Below are 24,812 nucleotides of genomic sequence, written 5' to 3'. Positions count from 1 at the left end.
CATTCATTTTTTTAAAAAGTTTGCATTGAAGTATAGTTGGTTTATGATGTTGTGTTAGTTTCAGCTATACAGCAAAGTGAATCAGTTATACATATACGTATATCAACTCTTTTTTTAGATTCATTCTCCATATAGGTCATTACAGAGTATTGAGTAGGGTTCCCTGCGCTATACAGTAGGTCCTTATTAGTTATTTATTTTTTATATATAGTAGTGTGTATATGTCAATCTCAATCTCCCAATTTAGCCCTGCCCCCCTTCCCAACCTGGTAACCACAAGTTTGTTTTCTGCATCTGTGACTCTATTTCTGTTTTGTAGATAAGTTCACTTGTCCCCTTTTTTTTTGGTTCCACATATAAGCGACATCATATGATATTTGTCTTTAACTGATGTTCTCAAACTTCCTTTGTTGCTAATGTGTCTTTTTAGGATTTGTACAATAATTCTTGCAAGTAGTCTCTTAAAAATGCTCTAGGTATGTCCTTACTGTGTGCTCAGAGTTCATATGCTAATTGCAGTGGGAATACCTTTTTTAAAGAGAGAGAGAGATGGAGAGAGACAAGAGACAGACTGAGAAACTGGGGGGCAGGGGCGGCAGTTTTTAGAGGAGGAGGATCGAGAGAGACTGATTAGTTAGTGAAAACCCAGTAATAAAGTCTTAATAAAAGCTTGCATTCTTGGCAGCAAGAACAGCGTCTTACTCATCTCCGTAAGCCCCAGCAGCAAACACAGGACTTGAAGCAAAGTAAGTCTTCAGAAAAATGTGTGTTTTCATTGAATCACAGCAAGTGAAACTGGGAGTACCCTCAGAGATTACAGCAACTAGGTATAAGGGTCCCTGGGAAAGGTGAAAAAGGAACATTTGGAAACACCTGGCATTTGTACATCAATTAGCGTTTGCAAAACACATACAGCTGGTTCTTTCTAATTTAATCCTCATTACAACTCTGTGAAGTAGATTTAAGATTCTCACTTACGTGTGAGGAAAGGAAAATCAGAGAAGTGTCTAGACCTCAACCACTCTGGTGATGGTGTCAGGTCTAACATCCAATTCCTGGTCTTTTTCCAAATCCCTGGCACTCATGCGCTTTCTATTTTAAGTTGCCATTTAAAAACAACAGCAAGAAATAAGGTAATGGATTTGATTTCCTTCAAATGTATAGCCTCCTATGATCTGCATGATACCCATAGTTCTGAAAATAAATAAATAAAAAGGAAAGAAAATAAAGAAAATCAAAGGATGTTTACCCTTGTCTTGGGGAAACGGGCTCTGTAGAATGTTTTGCAAACTACAAATGAGGAAGTAATCTAATACCTGACCACGAAGTTGGATTGCCTCAGTATTTTTTTTACTAAGTCAGAACTGTGGCAATGCATGTGCTAACAAGTTCTCTGCCCCAGTCCAGCCCTCTCCCCTCCCCCATGGGGAGAACTCTCTTTCATCTGAGTGTCTGGCAGTTACCTTGGAGATGTTGGTATTGTTTTCTGGTCCTGACCAAAAGGACAGACACTTAGTTAAATTGCAAGTGACCAGTTAGAGCACACATCCTAACCCTGCATATTCCTGCATGCTGATGCTTACACCGCATAAGGATGACCTTTGAGTGTGTTGGTCTGCTTGACTACACTGTTAAGTGCCTTATGATCAGGAAATAAGATTTTTCATCCTTATGCTCCTTGGGCCTAGCACTGAACTTGGCATATTGCAGATGTTCAATAAATGCTGTGGGAAAGGATTGGAAGTAGAATGCTGTTTTTTATTTGTCAGAGCTTGAATCAAAACTATAAAGAGTATGCATCAACAGATAAGTGGATAAAGAAGATGTGGTACATATGGAATGGAATATAATGGACTACCACTCAGCCATAAAAAAGAATGAAATTTTGCCATTTGCAGCAACATGGGTGGACTTGGCATTACGCTAAGTGAAATAAGTCAGTCAGAGATAGACAAATACTGTATGATATCACATATATGTGGAATCCAAAAAATACAAGAACTAGTGAATATAACAAAAAAGAAGCAGACTCAGAGGTATAGAGAACAAACCAGTGGTTATCAGTGGGGAGAGAGAAAGGGGAGGGCAATATAAGGGTAAAAGAATTAAGAGTTATAAACAGGTGTAAAATAAGCTACAAGACTGTAATGGGAAACATGGGGGATATAGCCAATATTTTATGATAACTATAAATGGAGTATCACCTTTAAAAAGTGTGAATCACTATACTGTACCCCTGTAACTTAGTTAATATTGTACACCAACTCTACGTCAATTAAAAAAACCTGTAAAGAACCATAGGGCAATAATAATTTTGGAGTCTATATAGAATCTTATTTGAAGCTTACTCATCCTTCAAAGCGTATTTCAAATGTCACTTCCTCTATGCAGTCTTCCTTGATTTTCTGAGTCAGAATGAGCACAGTCCTATAGTATCTCTGTTTCAAAATGATTCACATTTAGCTTCGTACTGTACTTGGTTGTTTCTGTATCCACCTCTCCATCACGGCAAGTTCCCTTAGCTTTGGATGCCTCATTTTGTTTTTCTTCCAGTTCTCTCACTCTGCATCACCCAGTTCCTAGTATTAAGCAGAAATCACTCAACATTTGTTGAGTGATTAAGCAAGTACCTGAAAGATAAAAGAATGAGCGCACGCGGGCATGCTGTCTGCCATGTTTGAGAAGGCCGCTGAATCGAGGCTAGCTCCATTCACAAGGAAAATAATGGTCACTAAGAGGTGAGAAGTGTTCACTATTTGGTTAACTGTCAGTTTGTATGCTTGCTATGTTCTGTTGCCTACCTTCTCTTCCCCCAGTTTTAACAATCCCCAGCAGAGCATTCTACCTTGCAGAGATTTGCCTGTAAAAGCAAATACCTAAGTAGTTAGGAATATGAATGTTAGGTCAAACTCTTACTAGATTTGCCTCTCAGTTGGCTTGGTTTTCTATCTTTGCAAACCAAGGAGAGTAATCTCAATTTCGTTGAATGGCTATAAACTGTCATTTGGAGTTACAGTCGGCATAAGCCGGTTGCAATGAATATTAGTTGGTTTTGTTGTCTGGCTCCCATTTTCTTTCAAGTAACAGCACCTCAGTTTTCTTTAAAAGACCCACTTATTCCCATCTCTCAGTCCCTGAGGTTGGGGCCAGTCTCCACTTCCACCTGCCTGATTGGGGATTGGACCCAGGTTCAAGACAAATCAGTATGTCATTCCCACAGCCACCAAGCTTGGTTCAGAATTGGGCACCTGACAATTTAGGCCAACGAGAGAATGACTTCTAGGACTTGTTTTTATGCCCATTGGGATGCTGCAGTGACGAGTCTGAAGTTGTTGGGGGCCTGGATGTAGATCCCAAGAATCAAGCCAACCCACAGGAAGCAGAGTGAAAGACGTTATCATTTGATCCCTGAATCAGAAGGCAAAATATACCTCATCCGTTTTTAATTCCACAAACATAAAGTCCATTTACGCTTAAGCCTGTTTGCGTTGTATTTCAGTCCCATGCAACCGCAAGACTCCTAACACACTGCAGGTCTGAAACTTCCGTGTACATAGGAATGATTTAGGATGGCTTTTAAAATACAGGTTTCCGGTCTCTGAGACCGAGATACAGGTTAGGGCCCATGAACTTGCATTTTAACAAACAGCCTGGGTGCATCTAATGCAGATGATTGATGGACCAATGCTTGAGAAACACTGAGAGAGTTCATGGAAGTGATAACAGTAAACAACAATAACCAGAATCAGAGGAGTTTTGAAGTATCAACATAGTAGCTGAAAGTAAAGAGCCCGTCCTTTGTTCCAGTATCACAAACGGGAAAATCCATTGAGGAATTAGGAGTTGAATTCATACTCAATGGGAAATATACTACTTTAGGAATGTGAGCAGCATGCTGTGTGTGAACATAGGAGAGAGATGATATCTCTTTGTCACGTCCATGCCTGGTCGAGGAGCTCAACGGCCAGAGATTAATTCTGGAACAACTGTCACGTCTGGCCAGTTGATAAAAGGATATGGTGCTAGAGAGACAAGACAACTAAGTTCTTCGGCAGGTGAAGGATGTGATATTAGTGCCATTGTCAAAGATTTTAAAATGGAATAGGTAGATATGCCAAGGGTGTCTGTTGCAGTAGGTTAGGTTTCTACTAAACTAGTCTATTTAAAAACATCTTTAAACTGCTTTGATTTTCTTCACTGATTATATATATTAAAGCAAACACACAAAATAGCTTTTTGTGTCTGGCATGTAATGAAGGAATATCTGGTATTTAGTAACGACTTCTCCCCTTAAAATAGGTATATACAGTTGTTAAATATTCCAGGAGATATTATGGTTCCATATTCATATTTTTAATGTTGGAGAAATTTAGTTCAGTGATTTCTGCCTAAGGACCCTTGTTTCAAGATAATTTGCCCACTGCTTGTTTGGTTCCACTCAAGCACAGCTGTAAGTTCTTTCTTTCTAAATTTGGAGATGAAGTGCCTGATGGCTAACATTTACCATCTGGACGAGGGGTGTGTTGGGTATGAGAGGAGAGGGGACATAGTGATGCATAGCTTCACTGTATGGCTGGGGAGTCATCTCCAGACTTTTCTATACGGTATGTTGTATCCTTTCCCTGGTTCTGACCTTTGACTTTGTAGGGTCAAAAGCAGCGATGATAGCCTATATGAGTTTTCTATCAGTCTTATCAGACTTAATGTCCCCTTTTTAGAGTTAATACTATGTCACATCTTCTGCACTCTTCTGAAATTAAATCCATAAATGAAATAATCAAGCTCCACATATTTTAAAAAAATCAATACAATGCTGTAACAATAATGTAAGAATACATTTATGAAAGTAATTCACAATAAAAATAATATCTATCTCAGTACTTAAGTGGTCAGCCATGACTCACGAAGAGCCACAATGAAGCAGTCAAGTGCTAGTATGGATATTTAGATTTATCCTGAATGTAACAGCTATAAAATGCAGAGTGATATAGGTGTGTTCTATTGGTGCCTCAAATACTATGAGTAGCTTTGCCATTGGTGGTATGATTTTTAAAAATGCAATAAACTCTTGGTAATATTCATACAAAGAGGACAGCCTTCCCTCATGTTATATAGTGGCCTCATTCCTCGAAAACTGAGCTCATATTAAAACCTTGCAAAAATACTTTGTGCTTACGTGTAAAACTGAGTTCTAGGCTCCGAAAATGATCAACAGGTGTTTTTTTTAACCTACGTGAAAGTTCGGAGGGCCATTCAAAAGTCATGTACGACCTGGGGCAATTCTTCAAGGTATGGGACTGCATTGTACATTTCAGGATGTCTAGTAGCCCTGGTCCCTCCCCATTAAGTTGCAGCAATGCCTTCCTCCAATCATGTGACAACTAAAAATATGCCTCCTCCGCCCATTCCCAAGGTGCCTTCTAAAGGACGGTATTGACTCCATTGAGGACACTCACCTATACAATCCATTCAAGCCAAGAATCATTTATTGATACATTAGACCCAATTTCCATTTATTTTCTTTCAAGTTACATTATTGGAGGGATCTCTTGTTAAGTCCCAATTAAAATGGAAGAATCATCTGTTCAGGGTAGATTGGTAGATTGTCAGCAAACTGTGGAAATTGGATAGAATCTGTGCTATCCTTTACATTATGTATTTTATTTAAATCACAAACAACCTCAAATTTTCAGTGATGTAAAACAACAAATATTTATTTTTTTTCTCACCTATCGGTTCGTGGGTCAGCAGGGATTTTGCCAGGGTTCAGTTAGTTAGCTCTGGGCTGAACGTTAGAAATTTGATTACTGGTATTGCCACTGCTGCTGGAGAAAATTTTCCTTATTTTGAACATCACCAGCAGCTTCTGATATATAGTTTTCAGTGAGAGAGTCTAATTGGTATAGCCAAGAATAGAACTTTAGCCGCAAGGGAAACAGGGAACATGAGTTTCTTATACTTTCATCTTATTTAGTGTGAGGTTGACTTTGCCCTAAGGATCATAAGATGGGTGTATATGTCAGTTTGCATTAGGTTATGCTGTGTAACAAACAACTCTCAAAATTTCAATAGCTTAAACCAACAAATATTTATTTTTTTCCTTATACTACATATCAGTTGTGGATTAGCATCATCATAATCTCTTTAGAACATGGATTGTTAGAGCAGCCACCATCTCAAAAATTGCATTTTGCTGTGTCAGAGACAAAAAGCTTGGTGAACTGGATTTTTTAAATTGCCAACTGGCTGTGACAAAACTCACTTCCAATTTCCTTTTATTAGCCAAAGCAAATCAAATGGTCACATATAATTCTAAGGAGGGTGCAAAGTATAATTCTGTCATGTGGAATCTGGAAATATATGGTATACTGTACTAATGACAACCATGATGGGAAATTTCCCAAACATGGAAAGGGATTTCAGATGCTGGTCAACCGAAAACCAAGAAGACAAATGTCCACTAGAGACTGTTTTATTTATATCTTTTCTGTATATTGCCATCCTCAGTGTAATTCAGTAGTTATTAGTAACATAGTAAGTGCTGATTGAACGTCTGCTGAATAAGAGGATATGGATGTGGCTGTTTAAATTACTGAATCTCACTATAATTGAAGCTTAAAGAGTGATACTTTGCTATTTTATCTGCACTCTGTAAAGCATGATAAATGTATTATTTGCATACAGTGTTGCATTTAGAAAGCTTGAGAATCAGAGTGGCACACTGGAAAGAGAAAAAAGATGTTTATCTCAATATTGCTTTGAATGTGTTCACTTGTTGGTTTCCCTAAAGTGGGGACACTTTCTTCTGTGCGTAGTACAGAGTTTGGGATATGGTAAGTATTCAAGAAAAGTAGTTCTCCTGTCATTAGTTGTGTATTCTTAGGAAAGTCATGTCGATTTAGCCATACGTTCTTGAGCTGCACACACACACACACACACACACACACACACACACACGCAACACACACAGAATGTCTTAGTAATATTTGCCTTTTGTGTTGTAAGGATCTCCTAGACTATAAAGGAATACAACTGTGCGATTGTGGTTGTCATGTGATGTACTTACAGCACAGTGCCTGCCACTAAGCATTCATTCAATAGCTGTTTATTCACTTTATAACAGTAACCATTTGCTCTATTCTTAATGTGGAATGGGGTGGATATCTAAGAAAGCGTGTAGTGTTCATTTACAAAAGTTTGCCCAGGGTGCTGGGATTGAGGAATTTTGAGAACCTGGTTCCCAACAAATCAACAACAATGACATTCAGTGGTCTTCGTCCTCATCTCCCAAAGGTCAAACGCTTCACAACTGCCAATGGGGTCCCAGGGCCCGCGTTCCTTCACTTCGCTAACCAGGGCCCCTCCCGCCAGCTGTCAGCCAACTGCCGCAAAGCCCCGCCTCCCAGGGCGGCCCTCCAATCGGCCGCACGGCCCAGGCCAAACCCTCTCGCGTCACGTGACGCGACCAGGCCCGCTTCCGGTTCGTCGCGGGCGGCTGACGTCGTCTGGGCCGGCGTCGCGTCAGGGCTGGCCGGCGGCGGCGGAGGCGATGGCAGCGGACACGGAGCGGGCTTGAGGGCTCGGACTTGCTCCCTTCCGCGCGACCTCGAGCACGACCCCGCGCGGCGGCCCCAGCTCGCTCCGCTCCGCTCCGCTCCTGCTCCCTCCCCGACCGCTGCCTGGGAGGAGGCGGAGGCGGAGTCCCGGGCTGGCCGTCCTGTTCGCTCCCCGGCTCGGCCCCGGACAGCCCGGCAACTGTGCAAAGAAGAGGCCGAGTCGGTAAGAGGCGGCGGCGCCTGCAAGGCCTGGAGGCCGCCTGGCCCCCGCCTGGCCGCCCGGGACACCCCAGCGCTGGTGTCTGTCTCTGGCCCGCTCCCCTCCCGCGTCCCTCTCCATAACTTGCCGCCCCTATTGTCTGGGCGCCGCCGCTCCGCCCCCCCCTTCCTTCCCCCCCCTGCCGAGGGCCGGACGGCTGTCAAACCTGGAGGCGTCTCCTGCGCCCTGGCCGCCCGGTCTGAGCCTTTCCTGTCTGTCTCTGGTCAGCCCCCTCCCGCCCCGCATCACCTCCCCCCACCGTATTTTTGGCCCCGCGGCCATTCTCTGACCATTGCTTCACTTTCCCAGGGTTGTATCTTCTTGCTGATTTACTCTTCCTTCCCGTTTGTCAGGTCCTCAGGTTTCACCACCCTTACATATTTTTGCTTTCTTGTTCGTTTTCCTTCCCGATTTTTATTCCTCTCCGTTCTCTCCGTCCCCCTTTCTCTTTCTGCTTCAGGTTTTACCCCCCTCCCCCAATAGACTGTTTATTTGTCTTTTCCTTAATTCAGATCCCTCCCCATCTGCCCCTCTCCACCCAAGAAGAAGGAAATCTTTCCTTTTCTGGCACCTCATCCCGCAGTGTCACTGGGGGGGAATTATATGTATTAACTTTGTCACTTCTTGTGGGTTCTAAGTTTGATCCTAGAAAATGTTAGTGTAACTTGTCAGTTACCCCTTACTAAGTTCTCCCTGTGAAGAGCAGCAGAAAAGATGGATTACATTTCTACAAGTAACTGCCTTGTAGGTTGCACACTGACCAGACCGCTATTAAAAATATTCATACTACTGTTTCTTTTGCACCAAACGCCCTCTGGCTGAGCCTACTGTTAACTTTAATGCATTAATCTTTGCTGCTGCCATGGCAGGCAGGAGGATATCTCCCCCCCCGCCCACCCCCCATGAGTATTTAAGTTTGATTTTACGTATTTTTATGACATGTATTGTTGTATTTGGCATATATGGCATGTATTTTTCCTTACTTAGCAGATTCTTTCTAAGAGGAAATGGCAGTTGGTTTTTATGCTTGCTGTTTTGTCCCTTTTGAATTGTGACAAAACCATTGAAAAAGCATGACACAGTTGTGTGTTTTCTTTTTCAAATTGGGAGGGAGCATAGTCATATTAGTAATTCTAAATTTCAAAACGGTTTTAGAGATTTCTCCTCTCCCCCAGTAGGTTTCCATTCCTGATTAAATATATTTTGATGGGGCTGTTGCAAAATGCATTCATATTCCTCAGGTGCTAGTTAGTGAAAAAGAGGCTACCTCAAGTGTGCTGGCTCGCCACTGGCCAAGAGGATTGTGAATATTCCACATGTCCGTGGTCTAGAGAGGAATAGGTATTCCTTTGTAGTTTTTTGTTTGTTTGAACGTACAACCATTTTTATTGTCAGTGTGGGTACTGTCTATGTTGAAATACAGTAGAAATAAATTCTCAGAGTTAAGAAATGTCTGTATCATTGTTGCTTGTTGAATGTGAAGAAAAAGAAAGAAATTTCCTCTGCAAGTTTATATGTTAAATTAAAATTGTTGAATCATGTGCTACCAAGGTGGGAGATCATAGGTAATGAAAAATCCTAATCACAAGAGGAATTACTAAATCTGCACTGGAAGAGTGTGTCTACTGTTTCCTCCATCATTGTGTTCTTTAGTGTGTTATCAAGTGTTTTATGTTACAAGGCACTCAATAAATATTTGTTGAAAAAGTTGGTTAATTTGTTCTCTTAAGAATTTCAGTGGCCATATGCCAGAACACTCAATTGTCCTGAGTTTTCAAAGACAGAAAAACATTTTCAGCTGTTGTCCTGAAGAATTTTCTTGGGTATTTTCGAGTTAAAATTTAAAGCATTTTAGCCATTAGTTAGTTTTAATCCCCATCTATTCATTCTTTTAAAGTAGTTAGCTTTTTAATGTCCCTTTTCTTAATTCATTGTTAAGATTGCCTGCAAGTTGTATAGTACTTTACCTAGAGATATTGGTAATCATCATTCACATTTCTTAAAAATTGGGCAGTTATTTTAACTTCTCATGTAATGTTTAAAAAATTCTGTTTAATCCCTTGTGCTTTTTATACATCAGAATCTAACTTTTTTTTTTTTTTTCTCTTGAGGTAGTGAAAAGAGAATCCCGAAGAACAGAATCTCAAGATGAGTAAAAAGCCCCCAAATCGTCCTGGAATCACTTTTGAGATTGGTGCTCGTTTGGAGGCACTGGACTACTTACAAAAATGGTATGGAAAATATGGAGCCCTTGACCTAAAGCATGATATCTGTAGTTTTACATGGGCTGGTTAATTGCTCTTCTGACAGTGGCAGAAACATTAACTTGTTCACATTTAGAATAAACATATACATTGTTTTTTTAGTTTTCCTACTCTTCAGATTTTGCAGTTCTCAGTACTCTTTTTTTTTTTTTTTTTTTTCTCAGTACTCTTTTGTACTTAATATGAGCTCTGTGGGTGGTAGGAGGGAGAAGATTAATCCAGATAACCAGATTCCCAAGTTTTGGATAAAACTTGATGCAAATCTACTTTTTTGGGCCTGTGTCAGAGGTGGTCTTTCAAACTACAGAATATGTTGATGGTTAGCATAGTCGTCATTCACTATTCCACCTAAAACCAAAACCCAGTTTACCCCCTCCTTCCCCAGAGTGCACTGACCTAAAGGCAGGTTGTTACTGTTTCCAGTTTTAAATGAGTAATCCTTTCAGTCCTCCTCTTATTTCTTCTCCTATACCGGCCACCCGTGAAAAGGGGTGAATTCAGACACCTCCAACATACCCCTGCATACAATGGTGTAGGAGAAGTTGGTTACCTAGGATAAAATCACCACCTGGAAAGGAGAGAAGGGGAAGTAGCACACACCAGGATCACTGGAGTGCGGTAGGAATAAGAATAAGAATTCCCTCTTTCTCCTAGGGAATGCCTTCCTCATTCCTGTTAGCTGGCCTCTAGTTCTGCTCTCTGGGTGGCTGTCTCTTGGTTCAGCCTCAGTTCCTCTTGAAGCCCATTTATTTTCATGAGGGGTCTAGCAGTTCAGCAACTTTACCAGCCTTTCTGACATTTTCTTTTCACTACAACTCCCTTTAAAATGCAGTGGGCATTTTGTAGATTTGTCTTTGATTGATTTGTATTATGTCAACTTCCGGAGTTGGCAATGGCAGGCAGAGAAATCTTGATTAGTCATGATATTTGACTTTAGACCAGCCTGGGGTTTTTGTCTATTAGCAACAACAAAGGTGTTGGAACTCTGCAAACATGCGTGACCCCCAGCTTAATGGGCTCTGCTTGGGCCAGTCTGAATCTATAGTGAGCGCTGCTTTTTAGGGGGCTCAATTACTCTCATCAGCTGGAGAATGTACACAGTGTTCTCAGGAGGGGCTTGGAAAGCACCTGGGAACCAGGCAGTAGCATCCCTCCTAGTCACGATGGTAAACAGTGTCTCCAGATGTTGCCGAATGTTTTTTTTGTGGGGGGTGAGGGGCTGGAGGGCTTATGTGCTCCTGGTTGAGAGCCACTGCATTAGACCATACAATGAAAGATGCTGTTTTAGTCAGTAATTGGCTCTCTTTGGTTCTGATTTTGACCAAAAGAAGCTTTTTGCTCTGAAGGGACACACTATTGAACCTCTCTGTGATGCAAGAGTATGAGAAATGCTACTTCTTTGATGTTAATCTTAAATTATTATTTTTCTTTTTTTAAAGTTACTGGCTTTTTGAATTATTAGTTAATTCATATTACTCTTTTCTTAGGCTTCCAAACTGACAAAGTTGCAATTGAACTAGCTTCCAGTTTTGGAAAAGCACATAGTTTATTAGTTCTCCCAGTGGCCTTAAGGGATAGGGACAGAATTAACTGGTATTAGTAAGAAACTCACTTTTAGTGGTGAAATGTTTCCTAATTCATCAGCTGTTAAATTGGTGATTCAGTAGTTAAAAAGATTATGAAAAAGAACTACTTTAAAAATTAAGTCTGAGTTTGCTTTTAGAGTATTTGGAATGTCAGAAAACAAAAGTTGTAGCTTAATTTTTTCATTCTCTTATGCTTCTCATCAAAAAATTCCCAAGTGCTTAGATAGAGTGATATCATGCAAATGTACTCATTGATGAAGGTTAGATTTAATTTTAATGACCCCAGTAATAACAGTCTCTTTAAAGTGAGTAAACATTAGCCAAAATAATCACATACGATAATCACTGCAACTTGCTGTCAGTTCGATTTTTGTGAGCTCATTTATATGAAGATTTTAGCATTCTGCTATAGTGGTGCTTTAATTACAAAAGAATTGAGAGTATTGTATATACATATTCCAGGTAATTGAAAGAAATAATTTTCTTGTGACTTTGTTACTGTCAGTAGTCTCAAGAAGTGTTTCGGCTTGGGTGGCCCTTTAATCTAGTACTAAAGTACTTTACTGTAGGACAAGTAATTAACTGCTAAGATTTATTGAATTTTATATGGGGCACAGAAGAAGTTCTGTGAGACATGGTGCTCTTAATAGATTTTATTTTTAAATGAGATAAACTTTATTCTTTATATTGTTTCTTTTGTTAAGGGCCATCCTGTATCCCCTATAAATTCCACAAATTTGTGCTTTAATATCATGTAAAAATATAGATGGATTATTTAAGTGTTGAGAAACTTTGATATTCTTATGAGGACAAAACAGTTTATCACTGAAAATATACTGAACTAATTTCCTTCCGTCTTTCACCCCTCCCTCTCTACTTTATTTCATATTCTCTTTGGGTTGCATCCATATTGAGTGCCTAGTCGTCCACATTTATTCATTCAGTTGGAATAGTATTGAGGCCCTACTCAATACTATTCCATAAATGTCTTTTGAATTATAGGCATTGGACAGGGAGGGTCAGGCAGAAATTCAAATATTACTTACTCTCTTTGTACGTAAGACACTTACAATAAGCAGTATAGCTATTACTAAGAAAATGACTTATACGTTGATAGATTAACTTTTAAAGAGAAGTACGGAGGGAAAGTTGTGATAGTAGGGCACCTGAATGCCCATTTGTCTTATATGTGGAAGGTTTGTCCTATATTTAAAAAAGGAAAATAGTTTTTAGTATGTGCTCTAGAAATCAAAGGATAAACTCTAAATTTAGTGGGCAGAAATTAAAGTTAAGCTCCCACATTTAGGTTTGGGGTAGATTTGATTTAAGAGGAAGACTCAACCTATATTTTGGGGGGAAAGTACATTATTATTCCTTGAGCAAACCATATCACATATTCTTTAAAGTTCAGAAAGATACTTAATCCTCGAAAATACACTCCACATTTTAAGTAGCAATTTATTACTTTTTGCTTTCAAAGTAATTTTCCAGCTACATCGGAAAACCCTGGTGGTTTGATTATTTACCAATACTAATGAATGCAGGCCCTGAGAAGCCAGTGAGAGGCCAGTCGCCTTCTGTTCCAGTGTGTGCTTTTTGATACCTGGATCTCTTCTAGGTGGACTAAACCTAACTCCTTCGGAGAAGTGTGGGTTGCTTTAATTTTTAAAAAATTTGTAGTTTTACTCAAAACATTTTAATGTCTTTCTCAACAGTCTTTTAATTTAAAAGTCTTTGGAAAGACTTATAATGTGTTAATGTTCACAGCTAACACAATCAACCATTTTCTGTCTTATCTCCCTCATATATGCCACCGCAGCCTCTGTGTATCCAATCCTGAACATATTAGCTTTATAATTTCTTGAATGCAGTAACATCATAAGAATGAAAATAAATACAGGTCGCTGATACAGGAATGTGTTTGGGGAAAGAGAAAGATCAGAGTTGAAGTTATATTTGAGACACTATCAGTGGATTCTAAAGAGGAAAGAGGCAGGTTCAAATTCAGACTGCCACTTTCTGATCCTGTAAATATGAGTTAAGTCCTTGAACTTGGTTGGCTTAGCAGTAAAATGCAAGCAGTGTTACTGACTTTTACTTACAGAATTATTTTAAGGATCAAATAAAATAATGTATTTAAACTTGCTTCAAATTATATAAAAAAATACATAATTATAAAGCACTGAGGTAAATGCAAGGGAAGAGGGAGAGTTGAAAAATATATCTTTGGGGATCTGAAGACTCAAGTGTATAAGTTTTTAAATGTAGCCTTAGTGTTGACATGAGAATGGCCTGGAATACAGAAGGAATAGCATGTCATTGCAACATGCTATAAAACCTTTTTGAAGTGATAGTAAAATCTTTGTTTTTTGCAGAGTTTTATAATTTAGAAAGCACCCTTAAACATGTTAAAGTATCTAATCATTCTGAACGTTGTTCAGTAAAAAATGTGATAAACCAGTTTAGACTACTGATTTAACTTTTTGACCGAAATTAAAATACTCTATAGCAAGTTTTAGTTGTGAAAACAGAACAAATAAAGTAATATGCTCTGGTGTTACTCTTCAACTTGAAATTATAAAGTCATTTAAAAATATTCAGATGAGTTACGCTCGTCCGACCTTTATTGGAATATTTCTATGTAATTCTCTTCTAGATCTAAAGGAAAGGAAAATGAAAGATAAAAAAAATGTGGAGATGTCTGCAAGTACAGAGTTTGATAGAACAGTATAAATTTGAATTGACAAATGCTGTTTCCACACATTTGGAGTTTTTTGAACTGTATGGAACATTTGCAAATGTGAGTTTTTAAACTGTTCATGAACAGAATTTTAGTAGAGTGGGAAAATCAAAGAAATTTAGATTGTAGGAAGTACAAATACTTTCTAATTTAAATAAAATTACGTATTGTCTGAATTAAAAGGGATTGTCTTTTACTGATTGGATTTGCTATTCAAAGGAAAACACTAGTAGAGATAAGCTGTGTGATCTATATTTGGAACAGAAGTGTGCTCCTGACAAGTAGTATGTAAATCAAATTTAAAAACTGAAAACACATTTCAATTACATTAGGTTAGTTTGGAATTTGTAGAAACCATAGGTGAATACTTTTAAAGTATTATTTTGCTAATATAAATAAAATTTGTCCTTTTGTATGTTGACCTTTCCTAAATCTCTTTGTACTTGGAAAGTATTGATTCTAATTTTGAGTCCCCACCTTTGACAACCTAATTTCAGCTGTAGACTCAGAAAAATGTACAATCATGTTTATATACCAAAATAACTGAGTAATATATATTATGGGTGGTGGTAGAAAACTTAACCCGTGGACTCCAGATTAAGGACCCTGCCGGTAGAGAATTTCAAATTGAAATTCATAAGACTTGTTTTTAAATTCTGAGATTCTTTACATTCAGAAAGTCACAAGTTTTGAATCCTAAGATCTAAGTGAACCCTCAGTTTAATAATCATCAAACAGGTCTGCACCAGTGTACAAACATTTTAGTAGTTTAATTTTTAAAATTTCCACAAAAGAAAACCCCATGAACTTTTAAAGATAAAGTTCTCCCTTCCCCTCTCCTTCTCCCCCCCCACAAAAAAATGTTGAAAGCAAGATTAGAAATAGGAGTAGACATATTTATTTTGAAACACACCTGCTTTGTTCTTATTGTTCTTTAATAGTCTTCCCTTCATTGTGTTGATTCATGTTTTTTTTAAATTGAGCTTTTTCTTTTCTGCTCAAATTTTTTGCTTATCCTAGTTTTCTTGAAAGGCAAGAGAAAAGGAATATTGAAAAAAGTAAATTTAACTAAAGTCAGAAAATGTGGGTTCTAGGTGCTGTTCTGCCATGGACTGTGGGACTTTGGAGACTTACTTCTCTGCTTTAATGTCCTTAAAGTGAAGGTGTGACATATTCAGTGATCTCTCAGATCCCTTGAACTAGAAACTCAAGCTCTTTTATCTACTCTTCACCTATTCAGGGGTGACAGGTTTTTTAATCTCGCTTTTAGATAGGCAAATAATGGCTTGAGGCAGAAGTAAAGTAGGCAAGGACTAGAAGTCCAATGTAGTTTGCCCAAAACTGCTGGTCTCTAGAAGAAGAGAAAATGTATTGAAAAAGGTGGAGAAAGGTGAATATAATTGGGAACAAAAATATAGAGGTTTGAAGTATTTGTAGTATAGTGGTATTGGGCCGGTAGTTACTCTTTCTACATCCTGCTCTCCCATCATTTAAATGCCTTCTCATTAACTGTTTAATTTTGAAATTACTTAGAATCATAACTATTGGCTTTAGTACTTTAACTCACTAACTCTCTTTGTAGTACCCATTCACTAACAAATTGGTTCTCTTACAAAGTTCATTGATCCTACAGTTTTGAAAGTGATTCAGGTGAAGTCTGAAAGAGTAGTTCTTAAACATGAGCCTGCATAAGAATCACCTGAAGGGTTTGTCAGGCACAGATTGGTGGGCCGAACAGCTACAAGCTTCTAAGTTAGTAGGTCTGAGGTGGGGGCGATGATGTGCATTCTGACAGGTCTCCCCAGGATGCCGATGCTGCTGGTCTAGGGACCACATACGAGAACCACTGGTCTAGACCATACAGAATTGTTAACCTGAAGATATAGTTTTTGAGGCGGACAGCGGTGGAAATATCCTGGATTATTTTTTGAATTTATAGTCCGTTTTAGCTGTTTGTGTTAGTTGGAGGAAGTAAAATGTAAGTATGGACAAAGTGATGCATGATCCAAAAATCCTTTTTTATTATTTTTCAGTAGAACAGAATATATTGAGCTGCGCGTACTTTGACGTGCGTCCGTTTTCTTCTCCTCTTTCTGTAGTCCCAAGTGCTAGCTGGCTGGATAGTTGTTAGCGTTTAGGCCCTTGTTGCTTTATTACAAAAAAAAAAAAAAGGCTACCTGTGGTTACGGTTAATCATGGATTGACTTTTATTGTTCTGTGCTTTGTGTGCAATCATGTAACGGCAAGGGTTGGATCAAGAGAGAAGACAGTTTTATTTGCTTATCTGATATTTGGTTGAAGTTCGGTCATCATCTGTCACACACATCCAGTTCCCTATTTGTTACATTCATTTTTCCTGCTGAATATTATTATTATGTGTTGTGAGATTTTACACTTGTCTTACCACATTATGTAATGCTTTATTTTGCGGTGAGTAATTGATTAAAGCCAATAATTAGGAGATAATTTATCTGTGGTGGTAATCAGTTTTACAAAAAAGAATGTTTTGCAGTTCTAGTTTTGCTGAGTAGACAGAACTGTATCTGCAGATGCTTAAGGGTTTTAAATTTTATTTTTAAATGATTTTTTTAACTGAGGGAGAGAATACTAGCTTTAAGTTTTAAAAATTGGTAGTGTAATTTCTTAAAAGAAATTAACATGGTATTGAAAAGGCAGCTTAGTTTTGCTATTCTTCATAAGGGTTTCAGTGTCTTAGTATTTATTTTTATATGACTTTGTATTGAAGAACTATTGACCGTTCCTCCTACCACCTCCTGCAGATCATTAATCAGCAGATAAAACTGGTATGTAAGTATTACGTTATTTCAGTCATTAAAGTTAACACAACTTGGAGAGAATTGTTGCAATAAAATTGAAGAAAGAATGTGGATATTTAATATTCAGTGTGTCTTAAAAGTCTGTTTTCTCATTGCCAAAAGACCAACCCTCTTCAATTAAAAATGAATATGTTTCTACTACATCATGTGTAGGAAAAATACTGAAGAATAAGCTACTGATGTGAAATGAATTATATACAAGGCCTAGCCCCTTTTACTCATAAAAGGTGCCCAGCAAATTTCATTGAATTTTGGTGGGTTGGTAAAGAAGGAACCCAAAAGTTTTGGGGATATTCTGAAATCTGGTTACCATTGCAGAACACTACTGCAAATGAATTGTGACTTACTGGTTGAAAACTAAGCATAAAATGATATTTGTCAAACTGTTATGAATTACACAAGGGAGGGGGGATGTTTATTTTGTACAGTATAATAAAAGCTGTTTTCCATACTCTCTGGGCTAACGAAAAGCTTTACACATTTCATTTTGTATCAGAAGCAGAAGAGTAAATTTGCAAGAAAAAATAAACATAACTTGATTTTATATTGTTTTTGTTTTCAGTACCTCTTGATGAAGAGCCCCTTATATTTGAAATACTGCAGTAAGTTTTACAAGAGCTGAAAATGATCAGTTGTAAGATGCAGAGTATATAATGATCAAAAGCAAATTATTTAAGAGATAAACAAGCCTCCATTCAGGGATCCACCGCTATTTCGACTTGAGAAAATTACTGGACTTTCAGAGCCTCTATGACCTCCTTAAATAACTGGGAACAGTAGTAGTACCTAACTCAAAGGGTTCTTTGAGGATAAGCAAGACAGTGCACATTTAGAGCTTTTCATGTTTTCTGCCACATGGTAGGCACTTAATAAATGTTAGCTTTAGTAATAATAAGAGCATGAATTTAGTTATTCTAAGAGTAAAATCTAATGGGAGAGGAGGAGTCAGTGTAAATTCTTAAAACTTTAATCATAGGTGTATAAGCATATATGACTATCTGTAGTATTAAAATAATTTTTAAATGCTAAATATTAAGAAATAGAAACTGGGTGGACTGCAACCTGCTAGAGTTTGGAGTTTTGTAACAATTAAATAACAAAGAATGGTCGTGTTGGCCTGAACAAATTATATGAAGTACATAAACTTTGAGTAGAATACTGGTGGCGTTTTTGGTGGAGTGGGAAAGGAAGTTTTGATAGTCTCATTGATTCTTATGGCAGGAGATGGTAATGAGCATAAAGGCTGTGCGGTGGGCATTTTGATTTGGTCAGCACGGATGGTATGAACGAATGTAGGCATGGCAAGGAGGTGGACAGGAACAGGAGTTTAAATAAATCCAGTGATTTGAAATGAAACCTTAATTTGAAAGGTGGCTGCTCCGAGTTACTGAAGGAAAATACATAGCTAACTCTGATCTTACCCATTCTTTGCTGCAAAGATTATGGACAGGTAGGAAGCAGGGTGGTCTGGCTGCTTGTGTTGAACATGTGTCCTGGGGATGAATGGGTCTGAAAAGAGGACCTGAGGGATAATGCACTGAGATCCTTAGAATTCAGTGTTGTAAAAGATGTGATTTTGACGTATATAACCATCCTCTGAATGTTCTTGAAATTCTATTAATAGATTCTTTGGATTCGTACTTTATTTTGGAATATCAGGTTTGAATTAATCAAGAGGGTTTTGTTTTCAGTCTGTTCCTCAAGTGTGAAACAAATTAACATGCAATACCTACAAGCACATCATCTAAAAATACTGTGATAATAGGTGACATTGTTGTAGAGAGTGAATGGTGAGAAAACACTTGAAAATTACAAAGCATAATGTAAATTTAAAGTATTTCCAGGAAGCTAAAAATTTTAAAAGGTTAGTAGGTTATAGGAATATTATGTTTGCTTTGGGCTGCATTCTACATTAATTTTTATTTTTGGCAGATAATCCTCTTCCTGACAATTGTATGTAAGGAAGGTCTCTATTTCTATCTCTTGCAGTATGTTTTAGTCATTTTTTATGATACCATGTTAGAGTTTCTTGCTTATGCAATTCTTATCAACAAGACTGTTCTGAATTGTGAATTCTAACTCCCAAAGATTCTGCTAACATTTAAATTATGTGTAAGTCGTATTTTAAGTGTATTTCATCCTTTAAAAATCAAAGAACTACTTTATCCAAGAGAACATCTAATTTAGGTACTCCTTCTATGTGCTGTATTGTAATTGTATTAGCTTATTGATTCCCTTTTTCTCTCCCCTCCCTGCTGAATCTGAGTTTGTTGATTGTTATTTGTATTTGTAGCTTTATTCCTAGTTTAGTGTCTGACATAACAGTGAATTAGAGACTCGGTGTTGAGTTAAATGGAATGGATGAGGAACTGTCAGTTTTTAAATTTATGTAAATTAGAAATTTTATTGTCTTACCAATATAAACAAGAACAGGACTATTATTTAAAATACATGATTTGAATAATTTATTGGGTTAATTGCTTTTTTGATTTATACAGCACTTATTCAAATGATTAGTTAAATTTGGGGACGTTTGATAAAGTCTGGCCTTGCTCAGGGGGTTGTAACCTATCAACGAGTAGTTAACAACCATGTCCTTTGGCTTAAGTGAAGGAGAGTATAGGCCATCGGTGTATCAAGGAATTTCCCTTATCATTTCCTCATGGTTGATGTTCTTTATCAATACAGGTAAAAATCTGGATGTATCAAACTAGGTGATAAATCAGATCGAGTGCTCTAAGTTCAAATCATGTTTAATTGTTTTACTGTTACTTCATTGAATATAAAAGTTTTTTTTTTTTTAATCTATCAGACTGTAGTTCTGGCATAGCTGCATGCCCATCATTTCTTTCTTCCTTCCAAGGATAGTGGGGCACCTATAGTTTTCAGTGTTAATCGATGATCTTGCCTTCCAGAGAATTTTTTTTTTTTTGATCATGGACCCCTTTGAAATCTGATTAAAGTTGGGAACCCCTCTCTCAAGAGAATACTCATACACATCTACACCAAAGTGTTTTTTTCATATAGCCTCAGGGGATCATGGTTTCCTGATCTAGCTGTCAGTCAGGATCTGCCCATGTAAAACAGTTAACACCGTGGTGATCCAGTATAGTAATTCATCTGTAATGGTAATTCCCATTTTAGGTTTCTCACTTCTCTTTGTGTTTTGACAACACCCAAGAGTTGATATTACAGGGAACCAATACAGTGTATTCAGTGTGTAGCTAACCTCTTTGGTCGGTATCTGGTTCTTATTGGGTTACAGGTTTAGTTCAGAATCCATAAAGCTTGATTCTCTGAACGATCTTGTGTAAGTGGGAGGCACCAGTGACAGTGTTAAAATGCTGGTATTAGATGAGGCCATAAAGAGTTACAAGAGTTCAGAGAAGGTGAAAATTATTTTCGTTTTTGGTAATGGTCTTGCTCTACTCTGTTGTTACAGTTGAACTTGACCATTAGAGGATTGTTTCCACACTGATTTAGAAAGAGTCCTAAGAAATCAATTAAGAGATTACAGTAGTAGAATTGCATATATGAGAATTCTGTTAAATTCAGCAAGAATCATTGTAAAGACTTCTCAGTGTTTCTGAATGCTATTTGTTTCCATTAAACCTAATAAACAATTTAGGGTGGATTATTTTTCTTGCTAAGTTTGCTCAGAGTAAACTGTGTTCTCTAAGATTCAAGTGCAAAAGACATATGAGGGCAAGGTAGGCCCAGAGCAATGGAGGCAGTCCCTTAATTTCTATACAAGTAAATATAATTTAAACAGTGCAAGCATTGCAAAGTGGGATTATAATAGGGAAGACAGTGGCAATTTTATGGTATTTTGCAGTGACACGATAAGGAGTAATAGAGCTCTATGTAGAATTTTGGCATTGAGGGATCATAATCCTAGTGAGGTTGCCTTCTCGCCATCTCTTTCTTTGAGCCCTGGAGAGATGCTAACTATGTGGGTTTTTTTTTTTTCTTTCTTCTTATCCCCAATTGTTTTAACTCTGAAACCGCAGTCTCCTCCTTTTCAAATCTTTTCCCGCATCATTTATAAATGTTTGGGACTCAGCGTAATCACTATTCTTTACTCTTAACAGCTTTCCATGATTCATTCTTTAAAAAAAAAGAAGCGAAATATGATCACGACATCTTCCAAATTCAGTAAGAAAAACACCTTACATTCCATTCACACTCAGTTATGATAAAACATAAATTGTGCATCAAAATAATATTGCTGTCGTTCAAGATCTAGAGGCATTTGTGAATGCATTTGTTTGGAAGTATTTTTTATTCACTGTGTATCAAGGCATTATTACTATGGGCCATCTTGAACAAGGAAATCATTTCACTGTATAGAACTATATGTTAAATTGCCATTTTGTGCATTTTACGTGTATAGCAAAGATCTTGATGTTAGGATTTTTTTCTAAGGTGTAACTGATAACCAAATTAAGTACAGACTTTACGGGATTCCCTGTTTGAATGTAATGAATGAAGGGTCATTTCATTAGTTCACAGTTTCAGAGCCCTTTAGTTTGAACCTAGCTAACCAGTCCAATCTGATGTCTCACTATTCTCCTTTACTCACCTTACTGCTTACCGTGTAGCCTAGCCAAAGGGAACTATTTCCTTGAAGTGGCCCTCCAATCTCTGATCCTGAGGTCCATGAGGACAGAAACGACAGTCTACTTGTCAGAATCCTCCTTGTCTGGTAGATTGCTTAACTCTGAGTCACATGATGGTTTTACGTAAAGGAACATTGATTGAATAAATGAGCGATGCTTTATGTATACACTTTACCTTCGTACCATGTTCATTAGGTCTAAATCCTTAAAGTTCCCCACCAAGAGCAACATAGATAATGTCTCCCAAGAACCTTCAGTGAATGCTCCAGTTTTCTCTGAACAATTAATTATAGCATCTTATGTCGAATTTTTGAAAAGTCAACTATACGTCAATGAAAAAAATAAAGTATATTCAAATCACACACAAAATATAGTGGTGGAGAGAAATCGTGGTCAAAATCAGCGCGAAGTTAGTGTCCCACTGTTCCCTGTCCTCAGGAATAGCTACCTTCATGTGGTAGGAAATCGGGTAGTGAGAGAATCAGCTCTGACAGAGATTTTTGTTTGCTTTTTAGATACCTTTGCTACAATGTTGTCATTAACCTCATGCTATGTCAACAGCATAATATCTGGGCCCTTACCAAATAATTGTTATTATATGTCCACCTCAATATTCATGGTTTTTCAGAAATAAAAGCTGGATACAAAGGAGAAAAAAAATGTTATATATACTTACCAGTTTACCATGTATGATATAATTACTTTGATACAGGCCTTATCCCATTTCTCCTGTAGGCTTTTTGTGCCAGTTAGCTTTGACTTTGAATACTCTCACCATGTGTATCCTTGAACAGTCTTCATCTGTTCAGTGGTGACTGTGTTATCTGTACCTTGGATGGTTACCAGGATCTAGTGAGATAAGGTATATAAAAATCAGCTGATGCTCAGTAAAGAAAAAACATAGGGCCTGACGGGTTTATGACTGTCAGTATTCTGCTGCTTCTCTCTCTTCATCTAACACTAAGCTAAGCTCCTTGAAGATAAGAGTTAATTATGTTTCCTTTTAACCTACCATTTAATTGTGTACATTTAGAATTTGAAGGAACCTATGGAATAAACCTCTAATTTTTTTTTTCAAAATCAGAAAGATGTGATAACACATAAATTAGAAACTTAGAACTGATAGAACATCTGTTTATAGTAATTAAGTGGCTAGTGAATGTTGAAAAATAAACTAAAGGACAACCGTATCTCTAAGCTTCCCTTAATGCTGTTGACATTTTTTAATGTTTTAAAAACCAAAGCAGCAAAAAAAATCAAAGCAACACTGCAGAAGACAAGCATTATAGCACTGATTCTAAATGAGTGGAATCGGCATAGCCCCCTCAGGGAGTGTATTAATCCCCTAGGTTTTCTTGTTTTCATGCTTTTCTTGCACAAAACGTTTCCTTACCCACACCTATTCCCTCAAAAAGGCTTACGAGTAAGATCTAACACAAGGTTATAATTGGGTCGACAGCCTTCTTAGTTCTGAAGAAATGTGCAGATTTTCCTTCTTTGACGTCACTTCTCATTCATGCCGAGCATTCCCTGAGTAGCCAGTGTGTGTCTGTCACTGTGACGATGCTGGGGGTACAAAGTTGGCCATGACTCAGTCCCTGAAACTCACAGGCCAGAGTAGTTGTGAACATCATGTTCCTTAGACCTCTACCCTCTCAGAGAATGTTCATAAATACTTTGTGATGAAAGGGTGACATGGTTTGGTAATAGTGCATGCTTTATTTCTGTCTTATTGGCAGGACCAAGAAGTCTTTCAGTAAAGAAAACGGTTTATTTAATCCAGTATTTTCCTAGCTTATTTGACCACGGGACCCTTTTTTTGTGTCACACGTATTAATGTCTCAAGGGCTGTAAAGGCTCCACAGCACACAGTTGAGGAACGTGCACAGAGATGATTATGATGAGACGGGTGCAGTGAGAGCACCAGGGGGAGGGGAGTTGGGGAAGTCTCCACACAAGTGACTACATGTTAAACCGAGTCTTGAATGATGAGCATACTGAGGAAGGGAAGGGCAGCTTAGGTCCAGGCAGAAAGAACAGAAGGTACAAAAGCACAGATGTCTGACAGCGCATTGTTGTGTTTGAGGAAACTCCAAACAGTTCAGTTCCTTAGACTGAAGTAAGGAAAGAAGCTATACCAGAGAACAGTTCAGGGCCCTGGAGATGCATAAAAAGCCTTGAACAGCATGAGGGATCTGTGAAGCAGGTAGTAATCGGTGCCTAGATTTCAAAGTTATGTGAGGTCTATTGTGCTTTATATTTAAATTTATGTTAACAATATAAATTTACATTTATTCCACAGGGAAAATAAAAAATTGAGATTTATCAAAACCCAGCAAAAGTATGAGATAAACTCTATGGCTGAATCATCTACCATGTGCTGCTGTTGAATTCTGAATGTTATTTAATGTTACTTTTAAAAAAACCTTTGAGTCACTGTGAACATTTAATACAGTACATTAGGAACGAAGAGGACTTTTTTGTGTTAAAAGTTGCAAGTTAACTAATTTTTATTTTGGAATTCATCATAAGAGAATCAGCACACATGAAGACAGAACAATGTGATGTTATTTTTATATTTTTATTTTTTTTATATTTTTATTTTTTTTATTTTTATTTTTATTTTTTTTTTGTGGTATGCGGGCCTCCCTCTGCTGTGGCCTCTCATGGCCCACGGGCCCAGCCGCTCCGCGGCATGCGGGATCCTCCCGGACCGGGGCGCGAACCCGGCTCCCCTGCATCGGCAGGCGGACGCGCAACCACTGCGCCACCAGGGAAGCCCCTATTTTTATATTTTTAAATTGAAGGTTTGAGCTTTCCCTGCCGTCACTGATGCTCATTATAAAATATTGGAAAGTGTAGAAAAACAGAAAAGGGAAAGTACTTTTTTTTGCCATATAGAGATAAATGTACATGTTGATATTTTTTGCTAGACAAATTTATTTTCTATA

General features: G+C 37.9%; 1 protein-coding gene across 11 annotated transcripts in view; it reads left to right on the top strand.

Moving 5' to 3' along the window:
- Positions 1-7,513: 7,513 nt before the first annotated feature.
- PHF20L1 (PHD finger protein 20 like 1) overlaps positions 7,514-24,812 on the top strand; it is a 77,282-nt gene continuing 59,983 nt past the window's right edge. For 6 of the 11 annotated variants that reach the window (XM_007106429.4, XM_055091248.1, XM_055091246.1 and 3 more), the window contains exons 1-2: positions 7,515-7,779; positions 9,927-10,046. In XM_007106429.4, coding sequence (XP_007106491.1) covers positions 9,964-10,046 — 83 coding nt within the window. In that variant the 5' untranslated portion in view covers positions 7,515-7,779; positions 9,927-9,963. Of the gene's footprint in view, positions 7,780-9,926; positions 10,047-14,337; positions 14,466-24,812 lie in introns of those variants that run through there. The other 5 variants (XM_055091247.1, XM_055091252.1, XM_028500627.2 and 2 more) reach the window with 3 other exon arrangements.

This window comes from Physeter macrocephalus, chromosome 15 (assembly GCF_002837175.3).
Source record: "Physeter macrocephalus isolate SW-GA chromosome 15, ASM283717v5, whole genome shotgun sequence".
Classification (NCBI taxonomy): Eukaryota; Metazoa; Chordata; class Mammalia; order Artiodactyla; family Physeteridae; genus Physeter; species Physeter macrocephalus.
The sequence above is the reverse complement of the archived record's forward strand: the minus strand, read 5'-3'. Positions and strand labels throughout refer to the sequence as shown.